The sequence below is a fragment of the Pelodiscus sinensis genome, chromosome 16, assembly GCF_052426305.1.
Source record: "Pelodiscus sinensis isolate ZL-2025 chromosome 16, ASM5242630v1, whole genome shotgun sequence".
In the NCBI taxonomy this organism is placed as follows: Eukaryota; Metazoa; Chordata; order Testudines; family Trionychidae; genus Pelodiscus; species Pelodiscus sinensis.
This window is the reverse complement of record NC_143067.1, coordinates 37,564,214-37,586,440: the sequence shown is the minus strand read 5'-3', so window position 1 is coordinate 37,586,440 and position 22,227 is coordinate 37,564,214. Positions and strand designations below refer to the sequence as shown.

The 22,227-nt window shown below is 41.0% G+C and overlaps 1 protein-coding gene across 2 annotated transcripts in view; it reads right to left on the bottom strand.

Annotated features, from left to right (window-relative positions):
* RANBP17 (RAN binding protein 17) overlaps positions 1–22,227 on the bottom strand; it is a 227,169-nt gene that overhangs the window by 200,045 nt on the left and 4,897 nt on the right. Inside the window, exons 2-8 of one of the 2 annotated variants that reach the window (XM_089769552.1) lie at positions 17,148–17,294; positions 13,632–13,722; positions 10,831–10,997; positions 5,325–5,390; positions 4,029–4,133; positions 1,787–1,952; positions 390–463 (exon numbers count right to left, since the gene is read on the bottom strand). In XM_089769552.1, coding sequence (XP_089625678.1) covers positions 390–463; positions 1,787–1,952; positions 4,029–4,133; positions 5,325–5,390; positions 10,831–10,997; positions 13,632–13,722; positions 17,148–17,294 — 816 coding nt within the window. Of the gene's footprint in view, positions 1–389; positions 464–1,786; positions 1,953–4,028; positions 4,134–5,324; positions 5,391–10,830; positions 10,998–13,631; positions 13,723–17,147; positions 17,295–22,227 lie in introns of those variants that run through there. The other variant, XM_025181074.3, reaches the window with a different exon arrangement.

Genomic DNA, 22,227 nt, shown 5'->3' with positions numbered 1-22,227 from the left:
ACTGGAGATAAAATTGTATATGATCATAATTAAAGACTGTATCATAATGCATACACATTAAAAGTTGAATTAATGGTGCACAGGCAACCTTAATTCTGGCATTTCCTAATTTTTGAGTGCTTGACTTTGCAATATCTTTTAATATATTTTGTGGTTGTTGTTTATCTCAAATGGCCAATCATGAGCATGAGGTTCCAGAAGTTACTCAACGAGCAGAATAATTTCACTTTACCATTTACATGGCTCGAACTATACGCAAGTGGCACCAAAGCCATCAGTGGGGATGGACAGGGTGTAAATATTTAGTGAGCATGTTTAATAGATGTACATAGTCAAAAGAATACTAGTTTTAGTATTTATTATAATGTAAATCACTAAGCTTTACTTACCAATTGAGACAGTACTGGTGGGAGGGAATGATACAAATTGAAAAACAGGTCCAAGGTCTCTGGTTCTAGGAAGACTGATGACACAAAAATGTTTTTATCACTATTCATCAGTAATAATGAAATATATATCACCAGGATTGTTTTATTTTTCATAATAGTGCTAAGAGTGAAGTACAATTTTGACTAAAGAACAAAATATCTGTAAGTATACGAAGTAGATCAGCTCAATATATAGTTTACGAGACCTTGTAATGCTCTCTTAGCACAGTTAATCTGTTCTATACATTAAAAAAAATTAAGTATACATCAAATCATACAACACTTGTTTGATACAGTACTTGTAATTATAAAATTATCTAAGATCTTTTCCTATAAGGTGTGACAACGTGCTGGGAACAACAACTGAGTCAGCACTCTAAACTTTTAAGCAGCAGTTAATTTACACTCACCCACAGTGAACCTGACTGTGCCTCAGGCTACATCTACACTACAGCATGAATCAATGCCCTGAGACTTATTCACTGGCAGTGAATTTATCAGGTCTAGTGAAGACCAGGCCATATTGACCACAGATCACTCACAAGTTGACCGCATTACTCTACTCCAATTGAAGAGAGTAAGGTAAGACAATGCGAGTGTTTTTTCTATAGACCCCATGTGGTGTAGATCCGCCATAACTTAACCTAGGCACATCAATTCCAACTATGTCAATCACATAGCTGGAGTTGCATACCTCCGGTCATCTTTCTGGTGTAGTGTAGACATAGGCTAATCCATGGATTAGAACAGGCTGGAGATTGGACTAACCAGCTAATTGGTCTTCTAAGGCAGAGGGTAGACTAAGGCATAAGAAGGAAGTGCAGAATAGGAGAGTCAGAAACAAAAAGGATCTCCGGATGGAGATACCTCTTCCCTTTCCCTCCTTGACAGAGGACTGAGGAGAATCTGATGTTATAAATGGTATGTATGGTCTAATAAGATTAAACATTATAAACTATAGGTGGTGTTTAACAACTGAAAGTCTCCAAATAGACAAGAGCACAAGAATTGGTGGGACCGTCCCCTGTCACACATGGATACCCAAGAACATGATTCTGCAGCTCTTAAAGGCAGTCAGATACTTTGATGATGGGCATGGTACAAGAACCTGTAGAAAACACTTTGAATTGTGCACTGCTGTGCAGTATGGTACATTGTTTCTTTCCTTCCTGTTTCTGTTATAGAAAGAAATATTTTAAAAATAGCCAGAAGGTTTCCTGTTTAATATATCAGCAAACAAAACTACCTTATCAATCTAAGATCTTTTCCTATAATTACAAATACTATATCAAAACAGATAACACATTCCACTGTGTGTAGAATGCACTTCAGTGTTAACAGTTATGTTCTTTTCTTACTTGTTCTCCAGTTTGTTGGGATCTGTACAGTGCATAGATCATCTGCAGACTCATCTGCTGAATTGCCAATGAAGTCAAAGTTAAGACAGTTGAGGACAAGTTTCAAGAGATGCATTGCTAAACTTTGTTGTTGTTGATCCTGAAGGTTTAAAGGTTTTGCCAATAACTATATTTTAAAAAAATAAAACATTGCATTAAGTTGTTGGTATAGAACAGACTAAATGCAATTTTAAAACAGAAAATATCAGGTTCAAAGTCTTTAAAAACCGATTGTACAAAGAAAAATGTAATTTTTTTAAAATACAAATTTTAATTTTTAAAGGTTTTTGCCCTTAATGTATAAAGTAAATTTGATTTTTATTCCTGTAAGACACAGTTCTCTTCTTTCTTAAAAGGATAATTAAAGTGATCCATTTTCCTACAGTATTGGTATATGAACTGTGCATCTCCAAGATGCACACATAACTTTTAAAGCATGGTTATACTTAGAAGAATGTATATACATTTTACATTTGGAGTTCCATATTCATTCTTCTTCATATACTCCAGAGCAAATATGTTTTCACTTTAGAGTTCAAAAGCTCCAGACATTCCTCCAGGATATGAAAACCAGAACAGGTTCTTCTTGTTTTACATCATCATCAGTAATACAAAGCCTGTACTCTGAATTTAGCTTTCAGTTCAGGGATATAGAAGACCAGAATACAATACAACTCACTGTCCCTCAGCTGCACTGCTAGCTCTACAGAGCCAAGAGTAAACACACTGATGGGATTTGGAGGCTTACAAAGATTATACATTCTGAGTAAGATGACAGTTTTACACAGGCCCTTTGCTAACTACTGCAATTACCATAATGTATATTTACAAAGAAAGCAACCACAACCACAAATTAAACAACTGACCATGGCCATAAACATATAGTATAAAAGGCAATGAGTTTCAAGTTTCAAACATTAGTCACTAAAGTTGTTCTTAGAGGTTGGGAAATTGTTCTTTTAAAGAGTTACTTTTCTGGCCTAAACAACAAATAAAATTCAGCCCTTTCTTACTCAGTACATCTGCCCCCTGTTTATATTCAGAGTCATATCTGTTGATTCAGTGACTAAAAGCTTTCATTCTGGGAGAGGGAGCTGGAATCTATTTTGTGCCATCAGTAGAATTGTTAACCAACTTGTAATTGTTGAATCTTCATCACTGGTGATGATACATGAGCCATAAAGAACCCAACTTGGAAACCAACAGCTTACTCTATTTTATTTTTATTTTCCAATTACACTTGTTACTCTGCTAAGCTTTTATACAACTTTTATGTGAGTGCTTTCGTTTTATGGGTAGAAATTAGACCAGTGGTTCAATAAACGTTAGTTTAGTGCACAATTTAATAAGTGAGTAAATGCTACTCTTATCACTATTGTTTCCTGAAGAGAAGTTGGCATTATACAAATGTTTCAATTATTACATCTACTACCCGAAAGGGTGGCTGGGGCTGAACATGTGGGAGCACTGATTTAACTGCAGTTCAATTGCGTGTGAAGGTAATTAGGTTAGAGCAGCAGTGGGCAATAACCGGCCCACAAAGCAGATGTGGTTCACCAGGATTAGCCCCAGTGGATTGCTGCCACTTTATTTACCTGTACCTCTACAGGTATGGGTGCTTGCAGCTCCTGTTGGCCATGGATTGCTGTTTCAAGCCAGTGGGAGCTGCAGGATGCCATGCCTCGGTCCACATCACTTGCCATAGTTCCCAGTGGCCAGGAATGGTTGAAATCCAGATGCCTGACAGCCTCATATAAAAGCCTGTGGAGAGGCTACCTCAGTGCGCCACAGAAGCTCACAGGGATAGCAAGAAAGGCAGAGACCCCTGGGGCATCCAGACTGCTCTGGCACATCAAGAGGATTTATCATCCTTTTTTAACAGCACTTAAAAGTACAAGGCCGAAGCTAAGATAAAAATAAACTAGCAAAACAATATAGGAAACAAGAAGCTCTCAGGACACATGCTGTCTACTCTGTAAGACAGAACATAAGCAAATAGACACATTGAACAGGCAGTAAAAACATTCAGAAGTTGTATTGGCTACTGTGTCTGTTCAAATCTGAAACATGCATACACCTATCTAGGTATAAACTGACCTTATGAACTCAGCATAATAGCTACCATAAATTTTAAGCAATAAAAACATAAGAGTCTCGTTTTTAGGGCATTTTAATACTTGCTTAAGTTATAAAACTATCTTACCTCCTTTAGAAGAGAGCATGCCAGCATCAAAATATCCTTTAAAGACGTGTCACGGAATGAGGTAGCTATTTTACGATGTTTTGCAGAAGGTCTTGAATAATCAACCTAAAAAAATAAGACCGCAAAAATTTTAAAAAGTCTCTCTCTCTCCTTAAGATTAGCAAAAGGGCATTTCTGGCATAAGAGTCAGTATAGATGAAGACTTTAGTCTGGTACCAAGCCCAGACCTCCTAATTTCTCTTGGCAATACCAACACCCCCTAACTCTGTACTTTCCTACCCACTTTTGTTCTTACTCTATTTTTTCCCTATAGTACCTATTATTTCTGTTTTGTACTATGCCTTGCTCAGGATGCTGACCTACAGGGTCTGAAGCAACACTATGAACAAGCAGAAGCAAACAAACAGATATTCAGCTGGGAGGTCGACAAATGCCTTTGATGTCGACCGCAGAGCGTCCAGACTACCGCGCTGAGCCGACAAACAGCTGATTGGCTCAGCGCGGCAGCCATTTAAATTTAAATGAAGCGGCGATTATGTAAATCGCACCTTCATTTTCCTATTCTGGGTAGTCTAATCCCGGCATAGACGTACCCTAAGAGAGGGAGAGCCTATCGACACTTGGACTATTCCTGTTTTAAGAGCTGTATCAAATCAGGTACCCAAAACACTTATCCTTTGCTTTAATTTACGAGGTTTTACTTCACTCTGATCAATACTCTCCATTTCTATCTTGATCCCTACCCTTTATCCCAAACCATGGACACTAAAAATCAAAATCCAGGGTCATTCTTCTTTGAACGTCATCTACAAAAAGTACAAAGAGCAAGCTGCTGAGATTTGTCATGAGATAAAGGGTATGTCCACACAATGAAATTAGAGGTGTGATTGCAGCTCAAGTTATACCTATGCTGGTTTTAATCTAAGTTGCACAGCTAAAAAACAGTAAAGACCTGGCTGTGTATATGATATGGGCTAGCAACATATACACCCAGTATTCTGGGTAGGCGTATCCAGATGAAACCTGTGTCACTGAGCCTTTACTGCTATATATACTTTTGGAAATGTTTAAATCCTGCCTGCCCCCTGCATCAGATGGGCAACCTACTTTTAGGTCACATCCATCCATTGAGACGACGTGGTCCCCTAAAAAGCTGGGGTTTTAAAGCAAAAGAATCTTCCATGTCTACCTCCTGTTCTTTAATACCATTTCTACAACTTGCAGGGAGAGTCTGATATGCTGCTTTAGCAATGTTACAGTGATCTCTTGCAAAAGGAAAAAATTATACATGCTTACTAGGTTCATTTCCTGAGTCAGTTCTGAAAGGATCATCACTCCTATGATATAATGGTCCACAGTTGCCTACAGAACAAAACAGATAAGTTCACTAATCGATACATCTAAAATGTAACACTTAACATTATAACATTAGCAGAAATAGGTTGGGTGAATCTACATTTTAGGCAGAGATTTTTAAAGCTGTCTATAAGATTTAGATGTCCAAGTCTCATTAAAACTAGTATGAATTGCAAGTTCAAACCCCAGAGATGACTTTCAAAATCTCACCATAAAACATTAAAACTTAAGGATATTATTATAATATATATCATCAGTTTAGAAATACATATTCAGAGCACCTATATTACAGGAACTCCAATATTAAACACTTCTCTAATGTTAATTCATCCTTTATCCTTCCAAGCTAGCTATAATGATCCCCAGTCATTATAAGAGTTATAAGATAAGAGTTAAAAGACCAGTGTTGTGGGTGGCTTAATGATCAGATGGCATTTCTCAGATATGCACTAGGGTCTAGGAAAACATTCCCTGTTACACTGGCAAGCAACATGACTTTTGGCCTATCGTATTTCATCCTGCAGGTGTCTAGTAGTGAATTGATTCCTCTATACATCCAGGGTGCGTCTAGACTACAGGGTTTTTCTGAAAAAAGTGGCCTGCGTCTAGACTGCTGCTGCATTCTTTCGAAAGAAAATCGAAAGAACGCAGCAGTTTTTTTGACCGTGGAAAACCTTGTTTTACGAGGAATAATGCCTTTTTTCGAAAGTGCTATTTCAAAAAAAGGCGCTATGTAATGCAAACTGTGCTTTTTCGAAAGAGAGCATCCAGACGGCCTGGGTGCTCTCTTTCGAAAAAGCGCCTTGCTTTTTCGAAAGTACTGGTTGCAGTCTAGATGCTCTTTTTTGAAAGAGGCTTGTAGTCTAGACATAGCCTAAGTGTAATTTAATGGGAGCCACACAGGGACTTATCGGAGCTCCCTTCACAGGGGCATTACAAGGCACTTAATAGTAAAACATGTTTAAAAAAAGCACTTTATTTATTTAAAATAAATGGTAAACTAATTAGTGTTACAAGTTATTGCCTTTGATTCGGAGGGTTATATCCATCTTCTGTTACCAAAGTCTGCAATTAACAGTTGCTAAGCTATTTCTGGACATCCAGGGTGTGTCTACACTACAGACAAGATCTAACTTACAGGGTAGAAATTTGAACTGAGAGGGGCGCACTGGTCAATGCCGGTAGTCCTGCTTCCAGGAGGAATAAGGGAAGTCGAAGGGAGAATATGATCCCTTCAACTTCCTGCATTGTGGCCAGTGCCAAAATTCAAGTTAAGGAACTTCGACTTCAGCTACTGTAGTGAAGTATAGACATACCCCCAGATAGCAATGTAGGCCTTTTCTCTCAGATGTGGAACTTGCCACAGTTTTCCTTGCCTTTGTCACCACCAGACTCAATTAATGTAATAGCCTTAATGATCACTCAAATGTCAGCAAAGGTAGATTTTCATTGTTCACACATGGCTCTGATTGCCCACTGTATCATGTATAGTCATTTATACTTGTGCACAGTATATGTACAAAGCTACCAAATTAGTATGGTGGGGTGAGAGGTTTAAAAAAAAAACCACCTGCTTTGCACTTGTGTGAACGACCATATAAGGTGCAGAGCAGTGGACAATTAGGACCATGGAAAATGGACTGGCTTCCACTTTGTTTCTGAGTAAAAGATATAGCATTGGTTTTGACTTTAAAAGTTCCTTAGGGTTTAAGTCTTCCCGCTTCTGACACTAGCATTCCAGCCTGGCACTTGTAATCAACTGAATAAGTTGAGCTGATAGTCCCAAGATCTGTACATCTGGGATATCATGATTGTGTTCTCTCAATAGAGCATTCCTGATTCTGGAACTGATTTCCTTCCTTTCGACCTGACAGACCCCAGTTTTGTCAATCTTCTCAGCATACTGCAAGGCCCACATAAAGTAAAAGCTCTGCTATTCAGCATGTTGAAGGAGTGGGGTGTGCCAATTAATTGAATATTCTGGTTAACTGAAAGTTATACTTTATCAATAGAATACCAATTTTCAAAGAATCAGAATACAATAAAATGAATACAGTATTAAATAGTCAATAGTTACTGACCAATCCAACAGTACTGCACTGTAGAGGGATTGTTTCCTGAAGCCCTCAAGTTTTCCATAGAGTAGTTTATATTAAGACAGTACATATCACTATGGGTGGCACATGGAGTACATCCAGGTTATTAAAAATAAATCTAACGCTAAAACTACAGTGAACATAATTAAATCTTCGTTTGATGATTCAAAAGGCACTTTAAGATCTTGCAACACCTCAGGGTCATCATTACCAACATAATTATCATGGTAGATGTAGAAGGTATAGGAGATTGGGCTGAATCTGTAATGACCCTATGACACTCTGGAAGCTGCTTTTTTGAATAAATCCTTAACTTCAGCTTTCTTACTTGTCTTCTGCCTCCTTTGTACAAAAACAGAGTGAAGAAAATGCAATTATGTAGCATGGTGGGCAGTATACTCATCCCAGTTACTAGACTGAATATTTGTATTGGGAGAGAGATCAGAAAAGTCAGTTAATTAAGTTTTCTGGTTAATTGAGTGCCAGATAACAGAACTTTTACTGTATATGTTTAAGCTTTTCTTGATGGGACCAGAGTGAGTAGAAAAAGAGATGGGGGGGGAGGGGGGAGTGAATATGGGGAGGGCAGAGATGCAAGGCATATGACAGTCCTGATATGGTCAGGTAGGTTTGGTTTGTTTATTTTGTTCAATTTTTGTTAAAACTAACATATCGGGCACTACAAACAGACAAAGCACAAGCACTCCCCAATCACAGAGCATATTACTATGAGTTCTTATTTAAACAGATCTTGAATTGGAACTTGAGCAACTGAATGTTCATCTTTCATATCAGAACCTCAAAGCAGGTTGCAAATATTTGTTACAGCACACAAGCCCCATAGGTGATAAAAAAATATTAAACACATTTTACAGATGGGAAAAATTAAAGCACAGACTTGCCCAAAGTTCTATAGAGAGTTAGTAGAAGATCTGAAAACAGAACACAGGAGTCCATCTCTGCACAGTAAATCAGACTAATTCAAATTGGACCACATTTATATATGATTACTAAGATGCACATACTTAAGACTGCTATTCACTAATTACCAACATATACTATTATGGTTTAGGATTTTTTTTTTTCCATTTTAATAGTAAATTCAATTCATGAGTAGATTTATAGCTTCATTTTCTCCTCTACGGGAATTTTTAATTTAATGAAAAAAATCTCTTAAATAGCAAAGTTTTGTATTTAAGCCTCCAGTATTAGTGAACCCAATGTAGACTCATACTCCAATCATTTTAATAATAAATGTAAAATCCAATTACATTTATAAAATTAACTACAAAACAGCTACAGTATGAGTCAAGAGTTTGTTTTACATCCTATCTTTTACTGTTATGCCCAATTTAGCTCAAAAATTGCAATGACATATTATAAGCAAATTATTTAGAAATGAGAAACAAATGCAGCATAAATTTGACACACAATGGCAGACAACAGGACTGAAACTATTTCACACATTATTTTCCTTGCCAACTAGCCAGAAACACTACCCCAGTGTGTCCTGGATCAACAATATGCACTTCCACCTCTAAGGAAATAAATACAGAAACACCTATACAAATCCACTACCAATATTTCACTGACAAAAGTTCTGGAAAGAAAATAACACCATCACCCCATTCTATGCATGCATTCTGATATTAATTACACTCTGAATTTTAAAGTTACTCTTAAATTAGGGATTGTGAATACGTTTAAGAGCCTGGTACGGGAAAAAAAACCCAAGAATATATCTGTCTCACTGGCCCATAAAAATGTCTACAGCACCTTCTGTTTAAATATCACTGGCCACAAATTTATTGAACTGCTTAACTCCAAACTTTACAAGGGATTAACCAAAACAGTTACCCAGTACCCCTGAATTCTTATCCAGCTACCTGTGCATTGCAATCCCTCCATCTTATGTCCCCAGCCTTCCTTCCATGTACAAAATCTTGAAGGTGCAATGTTCCAAGACCCCTTCCAATGAACACAAATTCATTGGGTTGTTGAGTGCACCACAACCAAAATGATCCAGGCAGATCTTTGATTTTCAGAGTAAGAAAGAATTTCCTCATATAACAAAGTGGAGGTTTTAACCTTTCTTGGCGCACCAGGCAAGTTTCATTCAGCACATTTTTATGCTGGTCCCTACCACCAAGCTCTATCTTCTCTCGGACATATGGGGTCCAATCAGATGACTTGTGGTAAGAACAACCATGACAAGGATCAGCGGAAAGCAAGATGCCCCCATATGCTGCAGAGAAGGTGAATGATGTTTCCTTAAATGCCCACATCCCTTTAACTAAAAGCCCAATTATTATGACCTAGTGGGTTTAAACCCAAGTAACAAGACAAGGAAAGTCTGTAATGCCATCTCCACATCAGTGAACCACCTACCCACTTCCATTGCTGAAGTGGCACACCCCTTACAAACTATGACCACATCCCCACTGAGACAGAATGTGAACTCTAATTCACTCTTTTTTTAAGCAATCTGCTCTGCTGTTTTAGGTTTCACAGAAAAAGATTTTTAATGTGATCATGTAGGAGAAGGAATGCTGATCATTTCACTATCAAAACCACTTTTTGGGTGCACAAAATAACAGATCATCTGTGCAGTACAGTTAAAAAAACCCTAATACATGCCGTTGCAAGTAGTTACAGTTAAGGTGGTATCTATCAGTATTCCTGTTAATAAGCAACATAAACATACACGACATTATCACACAGGTAACACTGTAAAGATTTTAATGGCAACCACTCTATCAAATATAGAAACTTTTTTCTGTTTGATTGATCATCTAGGACCAGTGTTTGGAAAAGTGTACTGGTCCTGAGTAACATTTGTACTGATCCTACAACTGAACACAATTTTAGCAGACAATATTGCAACAATCACTACAGAGTTAATGCTTTACTCCATTTGAAGGATGAGATTTCGATCTTGAAGATGGTACAGTACTTGTGTCTATTTTTCTGAGATAATAGCTGATAAAGCCCTAAGAGAATTCAAGTGGAAAAAATAAAGATTGTAACCAAAATGGCACAACTTTAAGGTCTGCTAACTCATAATCTGCCCAGGTGAGAAAGAAGTGTTTTATGTGTTTGGAAAAAATGGGGAATGGAATAAAGCATTCATTTCTAGCTCTGGCAGTTTACTAAAAACTAGACTTTTACCCTATAACAGGCCCACTCTGGTCCTTCGACCTATGCAATTTTTTTTGACTTTGGTTCTTGCCTTTCTAATCTGTGTATATAAACATGCTTTGGGTCACAAAGCAAACTATTCATTAAGTTAAAAGAGAGCTAAATTTAATGCAAGAATATGTAATTTTAAGAAGCAGCATAATTTTTCTTACCTGTAAAAATTTTTTTACATCAGCAATAATGTCTCTGAAGATGAGCTGATCTTTTTGAACCTCAAACCATCCTAATTTTGTAATCTTAGCAATGACTTGGACAAGAGCCTGGATGACAAAAGGAGCCAGTTTGGGTTGAGAGGCTACGTAGTTCAGAATGTAATTCCCTGTAAAGACATACGCTTAGTAACATCACAATTTTTTAGAATATGCCCTTGAACATTTCCAACATAAATGTGGGAACCTAGATCATGTGATGCAATCAGTTTATTTTTTATGCTCAGCACGCAAGACACTAATTCCAATACAATTAAGCCATGAAAAATATTAAATACATTGGACGTGTTTACAGCAAAGTAAGTAATTATCATACTAACATACATTTGACAATAGTTTGTGAATAATAACGATGCTGACTGGGTAAATAATTTAATCATTCGTCTTGTCCCACCTATTTGGCATCAATTACTCTGCCTCCAATGCAACAGCAGCCTTCATAACTCACGTATGAAATACAAGAAATTAACAACAGTGTTCCCAGGCATGTGCTTGTACAGATGCTTTCAGTTCTATCTAGGCATATTTCCTAAGGTAGAAAACTTTTCAGCTATGCTTCTCTCAAACAAGAGAGACGTGCCTGGGGGTGGTCAGGAAGTATTCTTCTAGAGACCTGCATGGATACAAAATTTGTATCTGCATTTGCATCTGTATTTGCAAAAATGAGCTGAGGATATCCGCATGCACATCCACAGATACGGATATCTGCAGATATAAAGCAGATTCCGCAAATTTGCAGGGTTCTAGACAGAAAATTTGTACCTGCAACTGTAATTACAAAAATGAGCAGCAGATATCCACAGATTTGTAGGGCTCTATATATTTCTGTTTTATAGACTAGCAGGATAATTTATCATATACAAGTTCATTTTTATCTGAGAAGAAAAACAACATGTCATCACAATTAGTAGATTAAAGTCCTCTCTCCACAGAACACACTTTAGTCAAAGTAGTGCAGACTAAGGATGTTAAGTAACGGTTAAGTGACTGGTCAAGTAGTCGATACGCACTTCCGCATTCCTCCTTTGAAATGTACAAGAGTTCCCAGTAGGGGCTCTTGGGCATTTCAAAGCCGCAGTGCAGCATGGAGCCAGAACTCCATGCTGCACTGCCAATTTGAAATGCCACACGAAGCCAGGGTCTGCGAGGCATTTCAGCAGAACCTGGGATCCTCTGGGGACTCCCCAGCTGACCGTGGGTTCCACGTGGCATTTCCCCAGAACCCAAGGTCAGCTGGGGACTCACAGAAATGCCGCACTGGAACCCGGGATCAGCTGAAGAGTCCCCAGCTGACCCTGGGCTACACATGCGTCAATGCCGCACAACCGATCCCAGGCTCAGTTGTGCGGTGCTGTCCCTTTGAAACGCTACCTGAGTGTTTGAGAGGGACAGCATCACACAGCTGAGCCAGGGATCAGCAGTGCAACGCTGCCCCTTTGAACGCCACCTCGGCGTTTCAAAGCGGCAGTACCATACAGCTGATCCTTGGCTCAGCTGTGTGGAGCTGCCGCTTTGAAGTACTCCCTCTTCCCCCTGCCCTTTGCTGCCTCTATCTGATAGAGGCAGCAAGGGCAGGGGGAATCGACTAGTCCTTAACATCCCTAATGCAGATCTCCCTATATTCCTCCAGCAGTGGGCCTCAATACTAATCTGGAAGGCTTTCCTCTAGGTATTAGGGGCAGTTCCATCTCTGTGTATATTCAATTCTAAGCCTCTCTAATGCGATGTTTTTCTAAAAGATTTTAAAATTCTTGTAAAATGCCTAAAATTTGTTTGAAACATTTTAAAGTGTTTCTGTGTTCTCATCTCTGGTCTAAATAACATTTTTCAGTACTGAAAACTCAAATTATATCAGATGTTTCTTATTATTTAATGATTAATTATTCAACGCTTAGTTCTGCTAAGACTTACACACTTGTTTAATTTTAAGAACATGAATAGCTCAGTGTCACATCCTTCAAATCAACCACATGTGTAAGTTTGTGCAGGGTCTTACGTCTTGAAGCGAACTCTGCCCTCACTTCCTTATCACAACTTCTAAGAGCTAATCCGAAGGGGAAAAAAATGTAGGAATCTGTGAATGTAAGAGATTAGTGAGTATATAAATAATACTTGGAAATTTTCATGTTTCCAAACATTCACTTACCTTCACTACACCCTTGTGAAGTTGGTAAGAATGGCATCTATTATCATATTTATTGTACAGATGGGAAAACCAGATGCCTCTTATATGCAGGGGAACACAGTCACTACTACACCCCAGAGAGGGTGCAAGGTTTATTTGCATCCACAGTCAGTGAGTTCATCAAATAAGGAGTTGGGAGCAGGAAATGAGTTCCATCATGTCAAGCCCCTGTACAAGAGTAAGGGACAGCAAAAAAGGGCCCTGTTCTCTCTCTTTTACACTGACATAGCCAGGTTCTCCTTCTTTTATCCAATAAAGCACAGAAAGCATCTAACTTAGTTTCCAGGTCCCAGCAAGAGTTTACTGCTCTGGCAACTAGAAAACCAAGGTTTGAAATTGAGGAAATTTGATTTGGAAGTGAACAGAAAAAAATAAATGCAGAACCTGACAGCATCAGGTTTAGAGTCATTCTCTGACTACAAATGCACTTTAAAAAAATAGTTACAGATAAATAGACAGAAGGGCAGACCGGAGTGTTCACTGAATAGTACTATGGTGATATGAACATGGAGAATATATAGGTGCCATTATTTTAATAGAAATAATACAAGTTACTTACTGATGTCAATTCTTTGTTCGATGGGTAAAGGAGTTGTTCTGCTTACAAGTTTAGAGAGGCATGTTGCTGCTAGAAGCTGAGAATAAGATGTCTATAGAAACAAACACAATACCATTTTATTTTTAAAAATAGGTTATGCCAAAGGAAAGGAGAACAAGCCATAGGATTACAGTTGGTCAGACAATGATTTGGCTATATACTTGATATACTAAAAATTAAACATAAATACTGTATAGTCATTTTAAAAATCACTACAAATTCCAAGATCTAGGAGATAAGAGGATCCTTCCATTCTCCACTGCACCTCCTCAGGAAAAATGTAGTCTTGTGATTGCAACTACTTTTCCAACAACACTTACCCATTCTTATCACTGGGCTGAATTTTTTAATCTTTCAAATCTTTGGTTTTAAATCAGTTGACGTTTCATAGCTAAGGGACAAATCTGTCACACCCAAGAATTAGTCACGAGAATCCTGTGTTCAGAGATCTTATGTCTTGATTTGCTTTTGTTTCTTTAATATTCATGATTTTTAGCATTTGAGGTTTTTTGTGCAGGAGGGTAAAAATAAGCTTCATTACAGCCTTGAAGGCTGAAAAGGTAAACTAAGGTCTTCATGTGAGATCAGAAGTCATGTGATCTTTAACTTCTTTAGCAATGCCATAGATCAGACCAGACACCTCTCTATGAAAACTGTAATCTGTCTTGGACTCAAACTCCTTAAAGGTACTCTTTAACTCAACAAATCAAGTTGGGGGTTGCAAAGATGATTTGGGCAAAATCAACATTCAAAACAGGTACACTGTAATTTTGCTCACTTTCAATTCAATAATTGTATCATCCTAATTGCATACAGCAAAGACGAGAAGATCACACGGCAATACACAACTTTAAACCTTCCAACATTACGTTACTTGATAGTTTAATGACAAACATGATCTTAAAACTGCATTCTTAGAACTTGCATACCATACAGTAGTCAAAAAAACACTGGGCCATATTATTAGCTGTTTCACTGAGATGAAAAGTGTTGGAAAGAAAGCACTGCTCTATCCCACCTTTTCATTCCCTTGATCTTGGGCCTGCTGGAATACAAAACAGCAATAGGCTGCTTTAAGCTTTTAGTGGACTCACAGGGAGCACTGCACCAGTCCCGGATCAGCAATGCACTCTGCACCTGTCTATCTCCACCTCTGGCATAACCCCTTCCTCGCCATTCCAACTGGGGATATGAATGACTAGTCAACTAGTTGCTTCCCCTCCGCCCCTTGCTGCCTCTATCAAGAGGGTGTTTCAAAGTGGAAGTGCGGCATGCAGCCCGGGGCCAGCTGGGGTGTCCGGGCTGCATGTGGTATTTCACAGCGGCAGTGCTGCGTAGAGCTCAGGGTCTGTCGCTTTGAAACGCCACGTGCAGCCCGGAGCCAGCAGTTCTGTGTGGAGTGCAGGCCCGTACTCCCCACAGTGCTTTAGCCTTTGATGTGTAGCAACAGTCCCGGGGCTGTTGCTACACTTCAAAGGCAGAGGTGCCCCCAATAGCAAATTGCATTGACTATTCGATTAGCCAATTAATCTAAATTGAACATCCCTAACTCCAATCCGTATGCAACCTCTCTTGCTGGGAAAGTCCCTAGCTGTCCCTTTAGTGTGTCTTTCCACTTGCTTTGTGCTGCTGAGTTGGGCTTCATAATCTGGTTGAAAATCTGGCAGGAACATGGATGTTGCTGGATCAGAAAGCCCCTGTATCAGGAGTCTCGTGGCAGAAAGCGGAGCTGGGAGCTCAGCAGCCTGAGTTGCGCAGGGCAGAGGAGTCTCAGCAGCTCCAGGACGGCACTTCTCAAAAGCTGCATGCATCTTTCCCTTCCCAAGAAGGCAAGCTTTTGTAATGTTATGCTGATGCCACTGTGCCTAATGCATGTTTAGTAGGAATTCCTTTCTTCTTCCCTCTGTGTGTTTCCTTACTCTACTAATATTGGGGTGCCCTTATCCTATCAATCTATATATTAGAGATTTGTGTGTCTATTTGCTACCCTGATTGTTCAAGAAATACTCCTAAATGGTAAGAGATAGGACCACCAAATTTGGTGTGTAGCTTCCTCTTCTCCTAACTTAAAGCAAGATCAGAGTTTGGCTGTGCAAGGAAAACCGGACGCGCCGAGAAAGGGACTGTTTTCCATAATGTGGAAAGGAAGAGGCTGTTCAGATGTCCAATGTGTGATACTAACTTTAAATATTTTAATTTTTCCTCCATTGAGGAACTCATTTTGCAACATCTATTGCAATAACCAAGTTGTATCCTATAATCATAAACAGAATTTACAATTCCTTAAGCATCCATTAGCATGATAGATATGTCCGGTTCTTCAAAGACATTACTAATTATCTCAATGATTTCTAGATAATGGGCAAGTCTTAGGCAGGGGTGGGCAAAAGGGCCTCCGCGGGCTGAATGGCTTGGGAGACAGAAGGGGGAGCATATGAAGTCTCCTCCCACCCCAGGGGCCTGGGCACCTAGGGGGAACCTCTGGGGGGGGAGGCAAAGACTTCACGCACTCGTCCACCCCCTGACCAATCATAGTCTGTGGGTGAGGAAGCAGGGAAATAGCCTGGTCCTGCCCTCTTCCACTTGAGGCCCCGCCCCTTCCGGAGCAGCCCGGAGCCACTTCAAAAATTTCTGAAGTGTCCCCCAGCAAAAAATGATTGACCACCCGTGTCTTAGGCACTTCATTTGAAATAATAATGTTTCCAAAACACAGTAATGATTATGAAGGACTGAGAATGACTATTTTCTCAGAGTTCATTCCTCCACCACCTTTTAAACCTGAGGAAATATCTGCACAGAAAATATCAGTACAATATATTTAACTCTAAAAAGTAAACTGAAAAATTGCTAAGAGACCGATTTAAACTGAAACAAGAGAAAAATATAATTTAAATCTTTTCGCACCATTCTTACCTTGTCCCGCTGTAATTTGTAGGAGGAAAGAGCAGAGGGTACTTAGGCGTAAAAGTGTTGGAGCAAATCATGTTGAGGTGCAATAAAGAGCAATGGGCTTAAAACCCCTTTCATTTGAGGTTCCTAGTAGGGATGTTACAAATTGTTTAATACGGTAACCATGTAACTGCTAAAAAACATCTTATCAGTTACATGGTTACATGCACTGCAGGATCTGCAGTAAAAAGCTAAGCTTATAAAACTTAGCTTTATACTGCAGAGGCCACAGCGAAGCACTCCCAGGAACAGGGTGGTCAGTCCAAGGAGGCTTCACTGGGAGCCAGCTGAGTTTAACTGATACCATTAACCGATAAGCTATCTACTTTCTAATTCTGTGAGTCCCACAAAGCTCACTCTCGAATACCAATTTGTGTGTTGATAGATTTGCTGGACTTTTATTTATGAAGGAAAAAATCAAATGTATTGCATTTACTCTGATATTACCTGGACCTCCATTATGGGCCTTCACCAGCTGATACATTCATGCTTATATCATCAGATTATACCCTTCTCAAAGGTACTTACTGTTCCTTGTTCTAGTAAAAGTTGACATTGGCTGAGACATTCAGGACTGTCAATAAGTTCTAAGAGCACCTTCTCCGCTTGTATCCGCTGTGCGAGATCAGTCCCCTCATAGAGTTGATTACATAGTACTTCTAGCTCTGCCAAACTCTGTTAAGAAACAACAATACTGAAACCTTCACACAGGACTTTAAAGATCTTTTTTAAGATTCACAGTATTGGCAATTTACAGCCATCAACATATATACCCAGCATGAAATGCATACAGTATGAAATGCTACCTACACTCAGTGTAATCAAACCCCTGCAGTTTCGTTTCCCCAAAATTCCTATTGCAGTAATTCACTGAATTCAAGAATTTGTGACACCAAACTCCAGTGAAATATATATGCAAAAGAGACAGATGTTATGTTCCTCAGCACTAACATGGAAGACATGATATCCGTGATTAAGTAACACAACACACCCAATTAGTTTATCATGATCTACTCCTAATTTACAACAGAAACAATAGATCGAGTGATGTAAATAAAAAGAATCCAAATTTCACATGTATTTTAAAAAAAGACTGCTCTCAGACATCAGCTGTACATTCCAAACACAGTGAAAGTAAGCTTTAAATCAACAGTTAAGTGTATAAATAGCACAAAAATTTTGTGACCTATTGACTGTGAAGTCAATATTTGAAATCACAGTGAAGAAAGTACTAAATGTTAAAAGGAGTTAAAAATAAGATGAGGTACTTTTTAGAGTGATAATTCAACACAAAAGGAAAGAAAGAATCAATAAGACACTGTTTAAAAGGAAACCAAATGAAGATTGAAGACTAGATTGAAATCTATGCAAGACCAACATAAAGTCACTGAGTCTCTATATAGGCCCATGCTTACTATAAAGCATAAGTCTTTGAAAGACTGATGCCCCAGTCTACAAATATTTCAGCTGTCACTTCATATTTAACATTTCTTTAAAGTAGAGGTAAGTATTGTTAGCTATTATTCTGAGTAACTATTTGAATGAGAAATTAAAATTCTCTCTCCCCCTTCCTTCCCCACTTCATGGGAAGGAGAATGCTTCAGCTGGTAGATTTAGAGACTGAGAAAGGAATTTTTCAAGCTAATTTTCAAAGCTGAGGGTATGTCTTTGCTGGAAATGAAGGTAGTAGTGAAGATTAGGGATGTAAAAGGTTAACTGGTTAGCCTGTAGGAGCTGGAGCAGATCCCCGCCCACCTGGAGCAGAGGGCTGCTCCAGCCCTACAGGGCACACTGGGACATCCCCTGTCCATGGCAAGTCCAGCGCTCCCCCGCCACAGATAACGCAGTGTCCCAGCATGCACGTGCTAGCAGCTGGCTGCTGAGCCCAGGCAGTGGCTCCGGGTGCGGCAGCGATGCCAGCAGTGGCTCCGGGACCTGGGCATAAGGTTAGTGGGGGAAGGGGATTGGGTTAGAGCGGGGGGGGAGCTGTCTGGCTCTGAGAAGGGGGGGGTGCACATGACGTGCCAGCTACTCAGCGCGCATGCGCCCCAGCGCCTGAAGGGAGACCTGCGGCTGTAGCGGTGGCAGTGGCTCCGGGACCCAAGAATTAGGTTAGAGTGGGGGAGGGGGTCCCTGGCTCTAGTCTGGGGGAGGGGAGGAGAAAGGAGGATTGGATTCGGGGGGGGGGGGTGGGAGTGCGAACAGCAGCCCAGCCAGAACGTTTCAAGGCTGACCTCGGCACCTGGAGGGAGGTGCGTGTGGCTGTAGTACCGGGTCTGCCTCCGGGATCTGAAAATTAGGTTTGAGCGGGGGGCGGGGGACTGGAATGGGAGGGGGCGGTGCCTGGCTCGGGGGGGTGGGTGGGAATTGGGTTGGAGGAGGTGTGTGCCTGGCTCTGGGGAAGGGAAGAGGTATTGGGTTAGAGCAGGGGGTGTGCCTGGGGGAGGAGAGGGGAAGAGCAGCCACCGTGCTTCCTAAGACCTGGGATCGCCAGGTACTGGCCCCAACTGTCTCTGTCCCCTCCTCCTGGCCAGACCCCCCACGAGTACCCTGCCCCAGCAACCTGTCCCCTGCTCCCACCAGCACAGTTGGGGCCACATTAGTGAGGCTTGGGGGCTTTTGGAACGGGTGTTCTTTTGCATCTCACTTGCGTGGCCCCATCTGACTTTTCTGTGGGTCAGTGACCCCGATTCAAAACAGGTTCGCGCCGGATCTGAGAGCTCAGCCGCTCCCCACTCCGGACAGAGGCTGCTGTATCAGAGGCAGCAGTGCAGATCAACAGACAGCCAGTCCACAAGGGGAGTTGGTTTTTAAACTGGCTCCCCTGGTAGAGCAGCTCCCACCTGGCATCCTGCATTGCTGCTTCTGATACAGAGGCAACAGCGCAGAGTGGCAGGGGGCTCCTCCAGAGGGGGGCCGGAGTGCACTGGTTGCTGGCCCATGCCCAGGGAATACAGAATAGTCGAGTAATGGATAAGGATTCGTGAGGTTAATTGACTATTCAACTAACTGATATTTAACATCCCAACTGCATGTATGGGACAACCAGCAGTGGCTGCAAAACTTCCCAATGCGCAAGGCCACTTTCACAAAACTTTGAGAATGGCGTTCCCTACCCCGCCCCAAAGCACAGGGACATTCAAATCAGACTCACTCCGAACAGTGGAAAAGCATGTGGCAATTGCCCTGTGGAAGCTTGCAACACCAGATAGCTACCGGTTAGTTGGGAAGCAACTCAGTGTGGAGAAAACAGTGGGGACAGTTATTATACAAATAGCCAAGCAATCAATATGATTCTGCTACGTAGAGAAGTGCCTCTGGGAAACGTGGATGCCACAGTGGAGGGCTTTGCTGTGATAGGGTTCACTAACTGCGGAGAGGCAATAGACAGAATGCACATTCCCATCCTGCCATCCGACCACCTTGCCAAGGAGTACATAAAGCGCAAGTAGTACTTCTCAATGGTGCTGCAGGCACTGGTGCACCACAAGGGCCATTTCACTGACATCAACGTGGGATGGTCAGGAAAGATGCCTGATGCATACATCTTTAGGAACTTCAAACTTTTCTGGGGCTTTTCCTGTTTACCTGGAGAGCAGTACAGGAACAAGTTCTGGAAGAGCGGCCTCAGCAGGGCACTGTGGGATGCCTCCCAGAAGCCAAGAATGTCAGCTGTCTCAATGCTGGGTCTACACTACCATGAATTTGACCATGCAATGTCAAATTTTGTGTAACTCCTTGTGAAAAGCAGGAGTACTGAAATGGAATTCAGAGGTCCTTAAAGTCAATGGAATGGGCTCAGTAATGTGGACTCATTGTTTAGAAAAATCGACCTTATGCTGCTAAATTTGACCTAAACTCCTGGGCTATGTCTACACTGCCCCCTCTTGAGCAAAAGAAATGCAAATGAGGCGAAGCGTGGAACGTTCCCGTGCCTTGTTTGCATAATTAATGAGGCTCCATTTTTGCACAAGAGGCTTTTGCGCAGAAAGGAGCCATCTACATGGCTCCTTTTTGCACAAAAATCCCCTCTTGCGCAAGAGCCATTCTTCCTCTTTTTTTTTCCAGGAAGAATGGCTCTTGCGCAAGAATGGTTTTTTGCACAAAAGCCTCGTGAGCATAAACAGAGCCTCATTCATTATGCAAATGAGGCATGGCGATATTCCACACTTTGCCTCATTTGCATATTTTTTGTGCAGAAGGGGGCAGTGCAGACATAGCCCTGGTGTAAACCAGGTGTTAGAGATGAGCATCTCCAAAGTTTCCTCTAAACTGTGTAGCTGTGCAACTGCTCAGCTATTTTCTGAACCCTGCTTAAAGGTTCAAAGCTCCTCATGCAGGTAGGGAGCTCAGTTGACTGGTGAGGAGCAGGACATCTGTAAATAGCAGCTAAACCCTGCCGTGTGCTGAACTGAAGAGCTCCCAGAGCAGAGAAGTAGATGAGATAAGCGGACGAGATAAGGAGGCAATAAGTGTCGAGAGTAATTCATTAATTTGTTTGGGGGAAAGTCAGAGGGGAGGGGAGTTTGGAGAGTCCAGTCTACCACAGGAGAGAGAGAGAGAGAGAGAGAGGCCGAAACCCAGCAGTCTCTTCAACCCTCCTGGCCTGGTAAGGGACTCACTGCATAGGGTAGATGCGTATTGACATCTGTGCAGTGAGGTGGAGGCAGGGGCAGTTTGTTTGGGGTGTTCTGACTCACTGCAGTCCTCTCTGTTAGGCTGGGTTGGAGGCAGGCTGCATGGTGTGTGTGTGTGTGTGCTGGGAGGACATTTGCATGATTGCATTTCAAGCAAAGTTTACAGAGGTGTTAATGACTTAAAATAAGAAAGAAAAAATTCTTTTAACAGAATTTTTTTGGAGTGTTGCAGATATCTAAAACTCTGAACTTAATGATTTTTTAAAATCCTGTGTTACTCATTACTAGATGGCAAGTTGTATTGCATTAAGGCCCAATCTTTGCTATGTGGTAGAATTCTGAATCTTATGAGTCAGAAGTAGCAAGTACTAGGCATGATGCTAGTTTAATAGGATGAAACCTTATTTGCAAGCTCTTTGAAACATGCAGCTGTCTACCAATTCTGAAGCCATATGTTAATTTGTTCTGGGGCATATATATATGGGGACAGGGAAGAAGCGACTAATCAATTAGTGACGACTACCGGATAAGCCTAGGCTTATCAGAAAGAGGCATCAAGGGGGGCAGCAGGAGCCAGTACTGGGGGGAGCCAGTTTAAAAGCCGCTTCCCCCCCAGCACCATCTCCTCAGGAAGGGGGGGCACGAGGGGAGGCAGAGGCACAGTGGGAGACCTGGCACAAGCCAGGACTCAGCTGTCCTGACTCACACCCAGTCCCAGATGCTGCACCTCTGCTTTTTAAATGTAGTAATCGCCACTATATTTAAAAGGCAGAGCCACAACAGGGTTCAACACTGCACCTCTGCCTTTTAAATGTAGTACAAGCCGAGCAGTTCTTACTACATTTTAAAAGACAGAGCCACAGCGAGGTTAGCGCCCAGCTCTGGGAGCTAACCCCGCTGTAGCTCTGCACTTTCCCCCCTTATCGGCTAGTCAAGCAGTCGATGGAAATTCCATCAACAACCTGATTAGC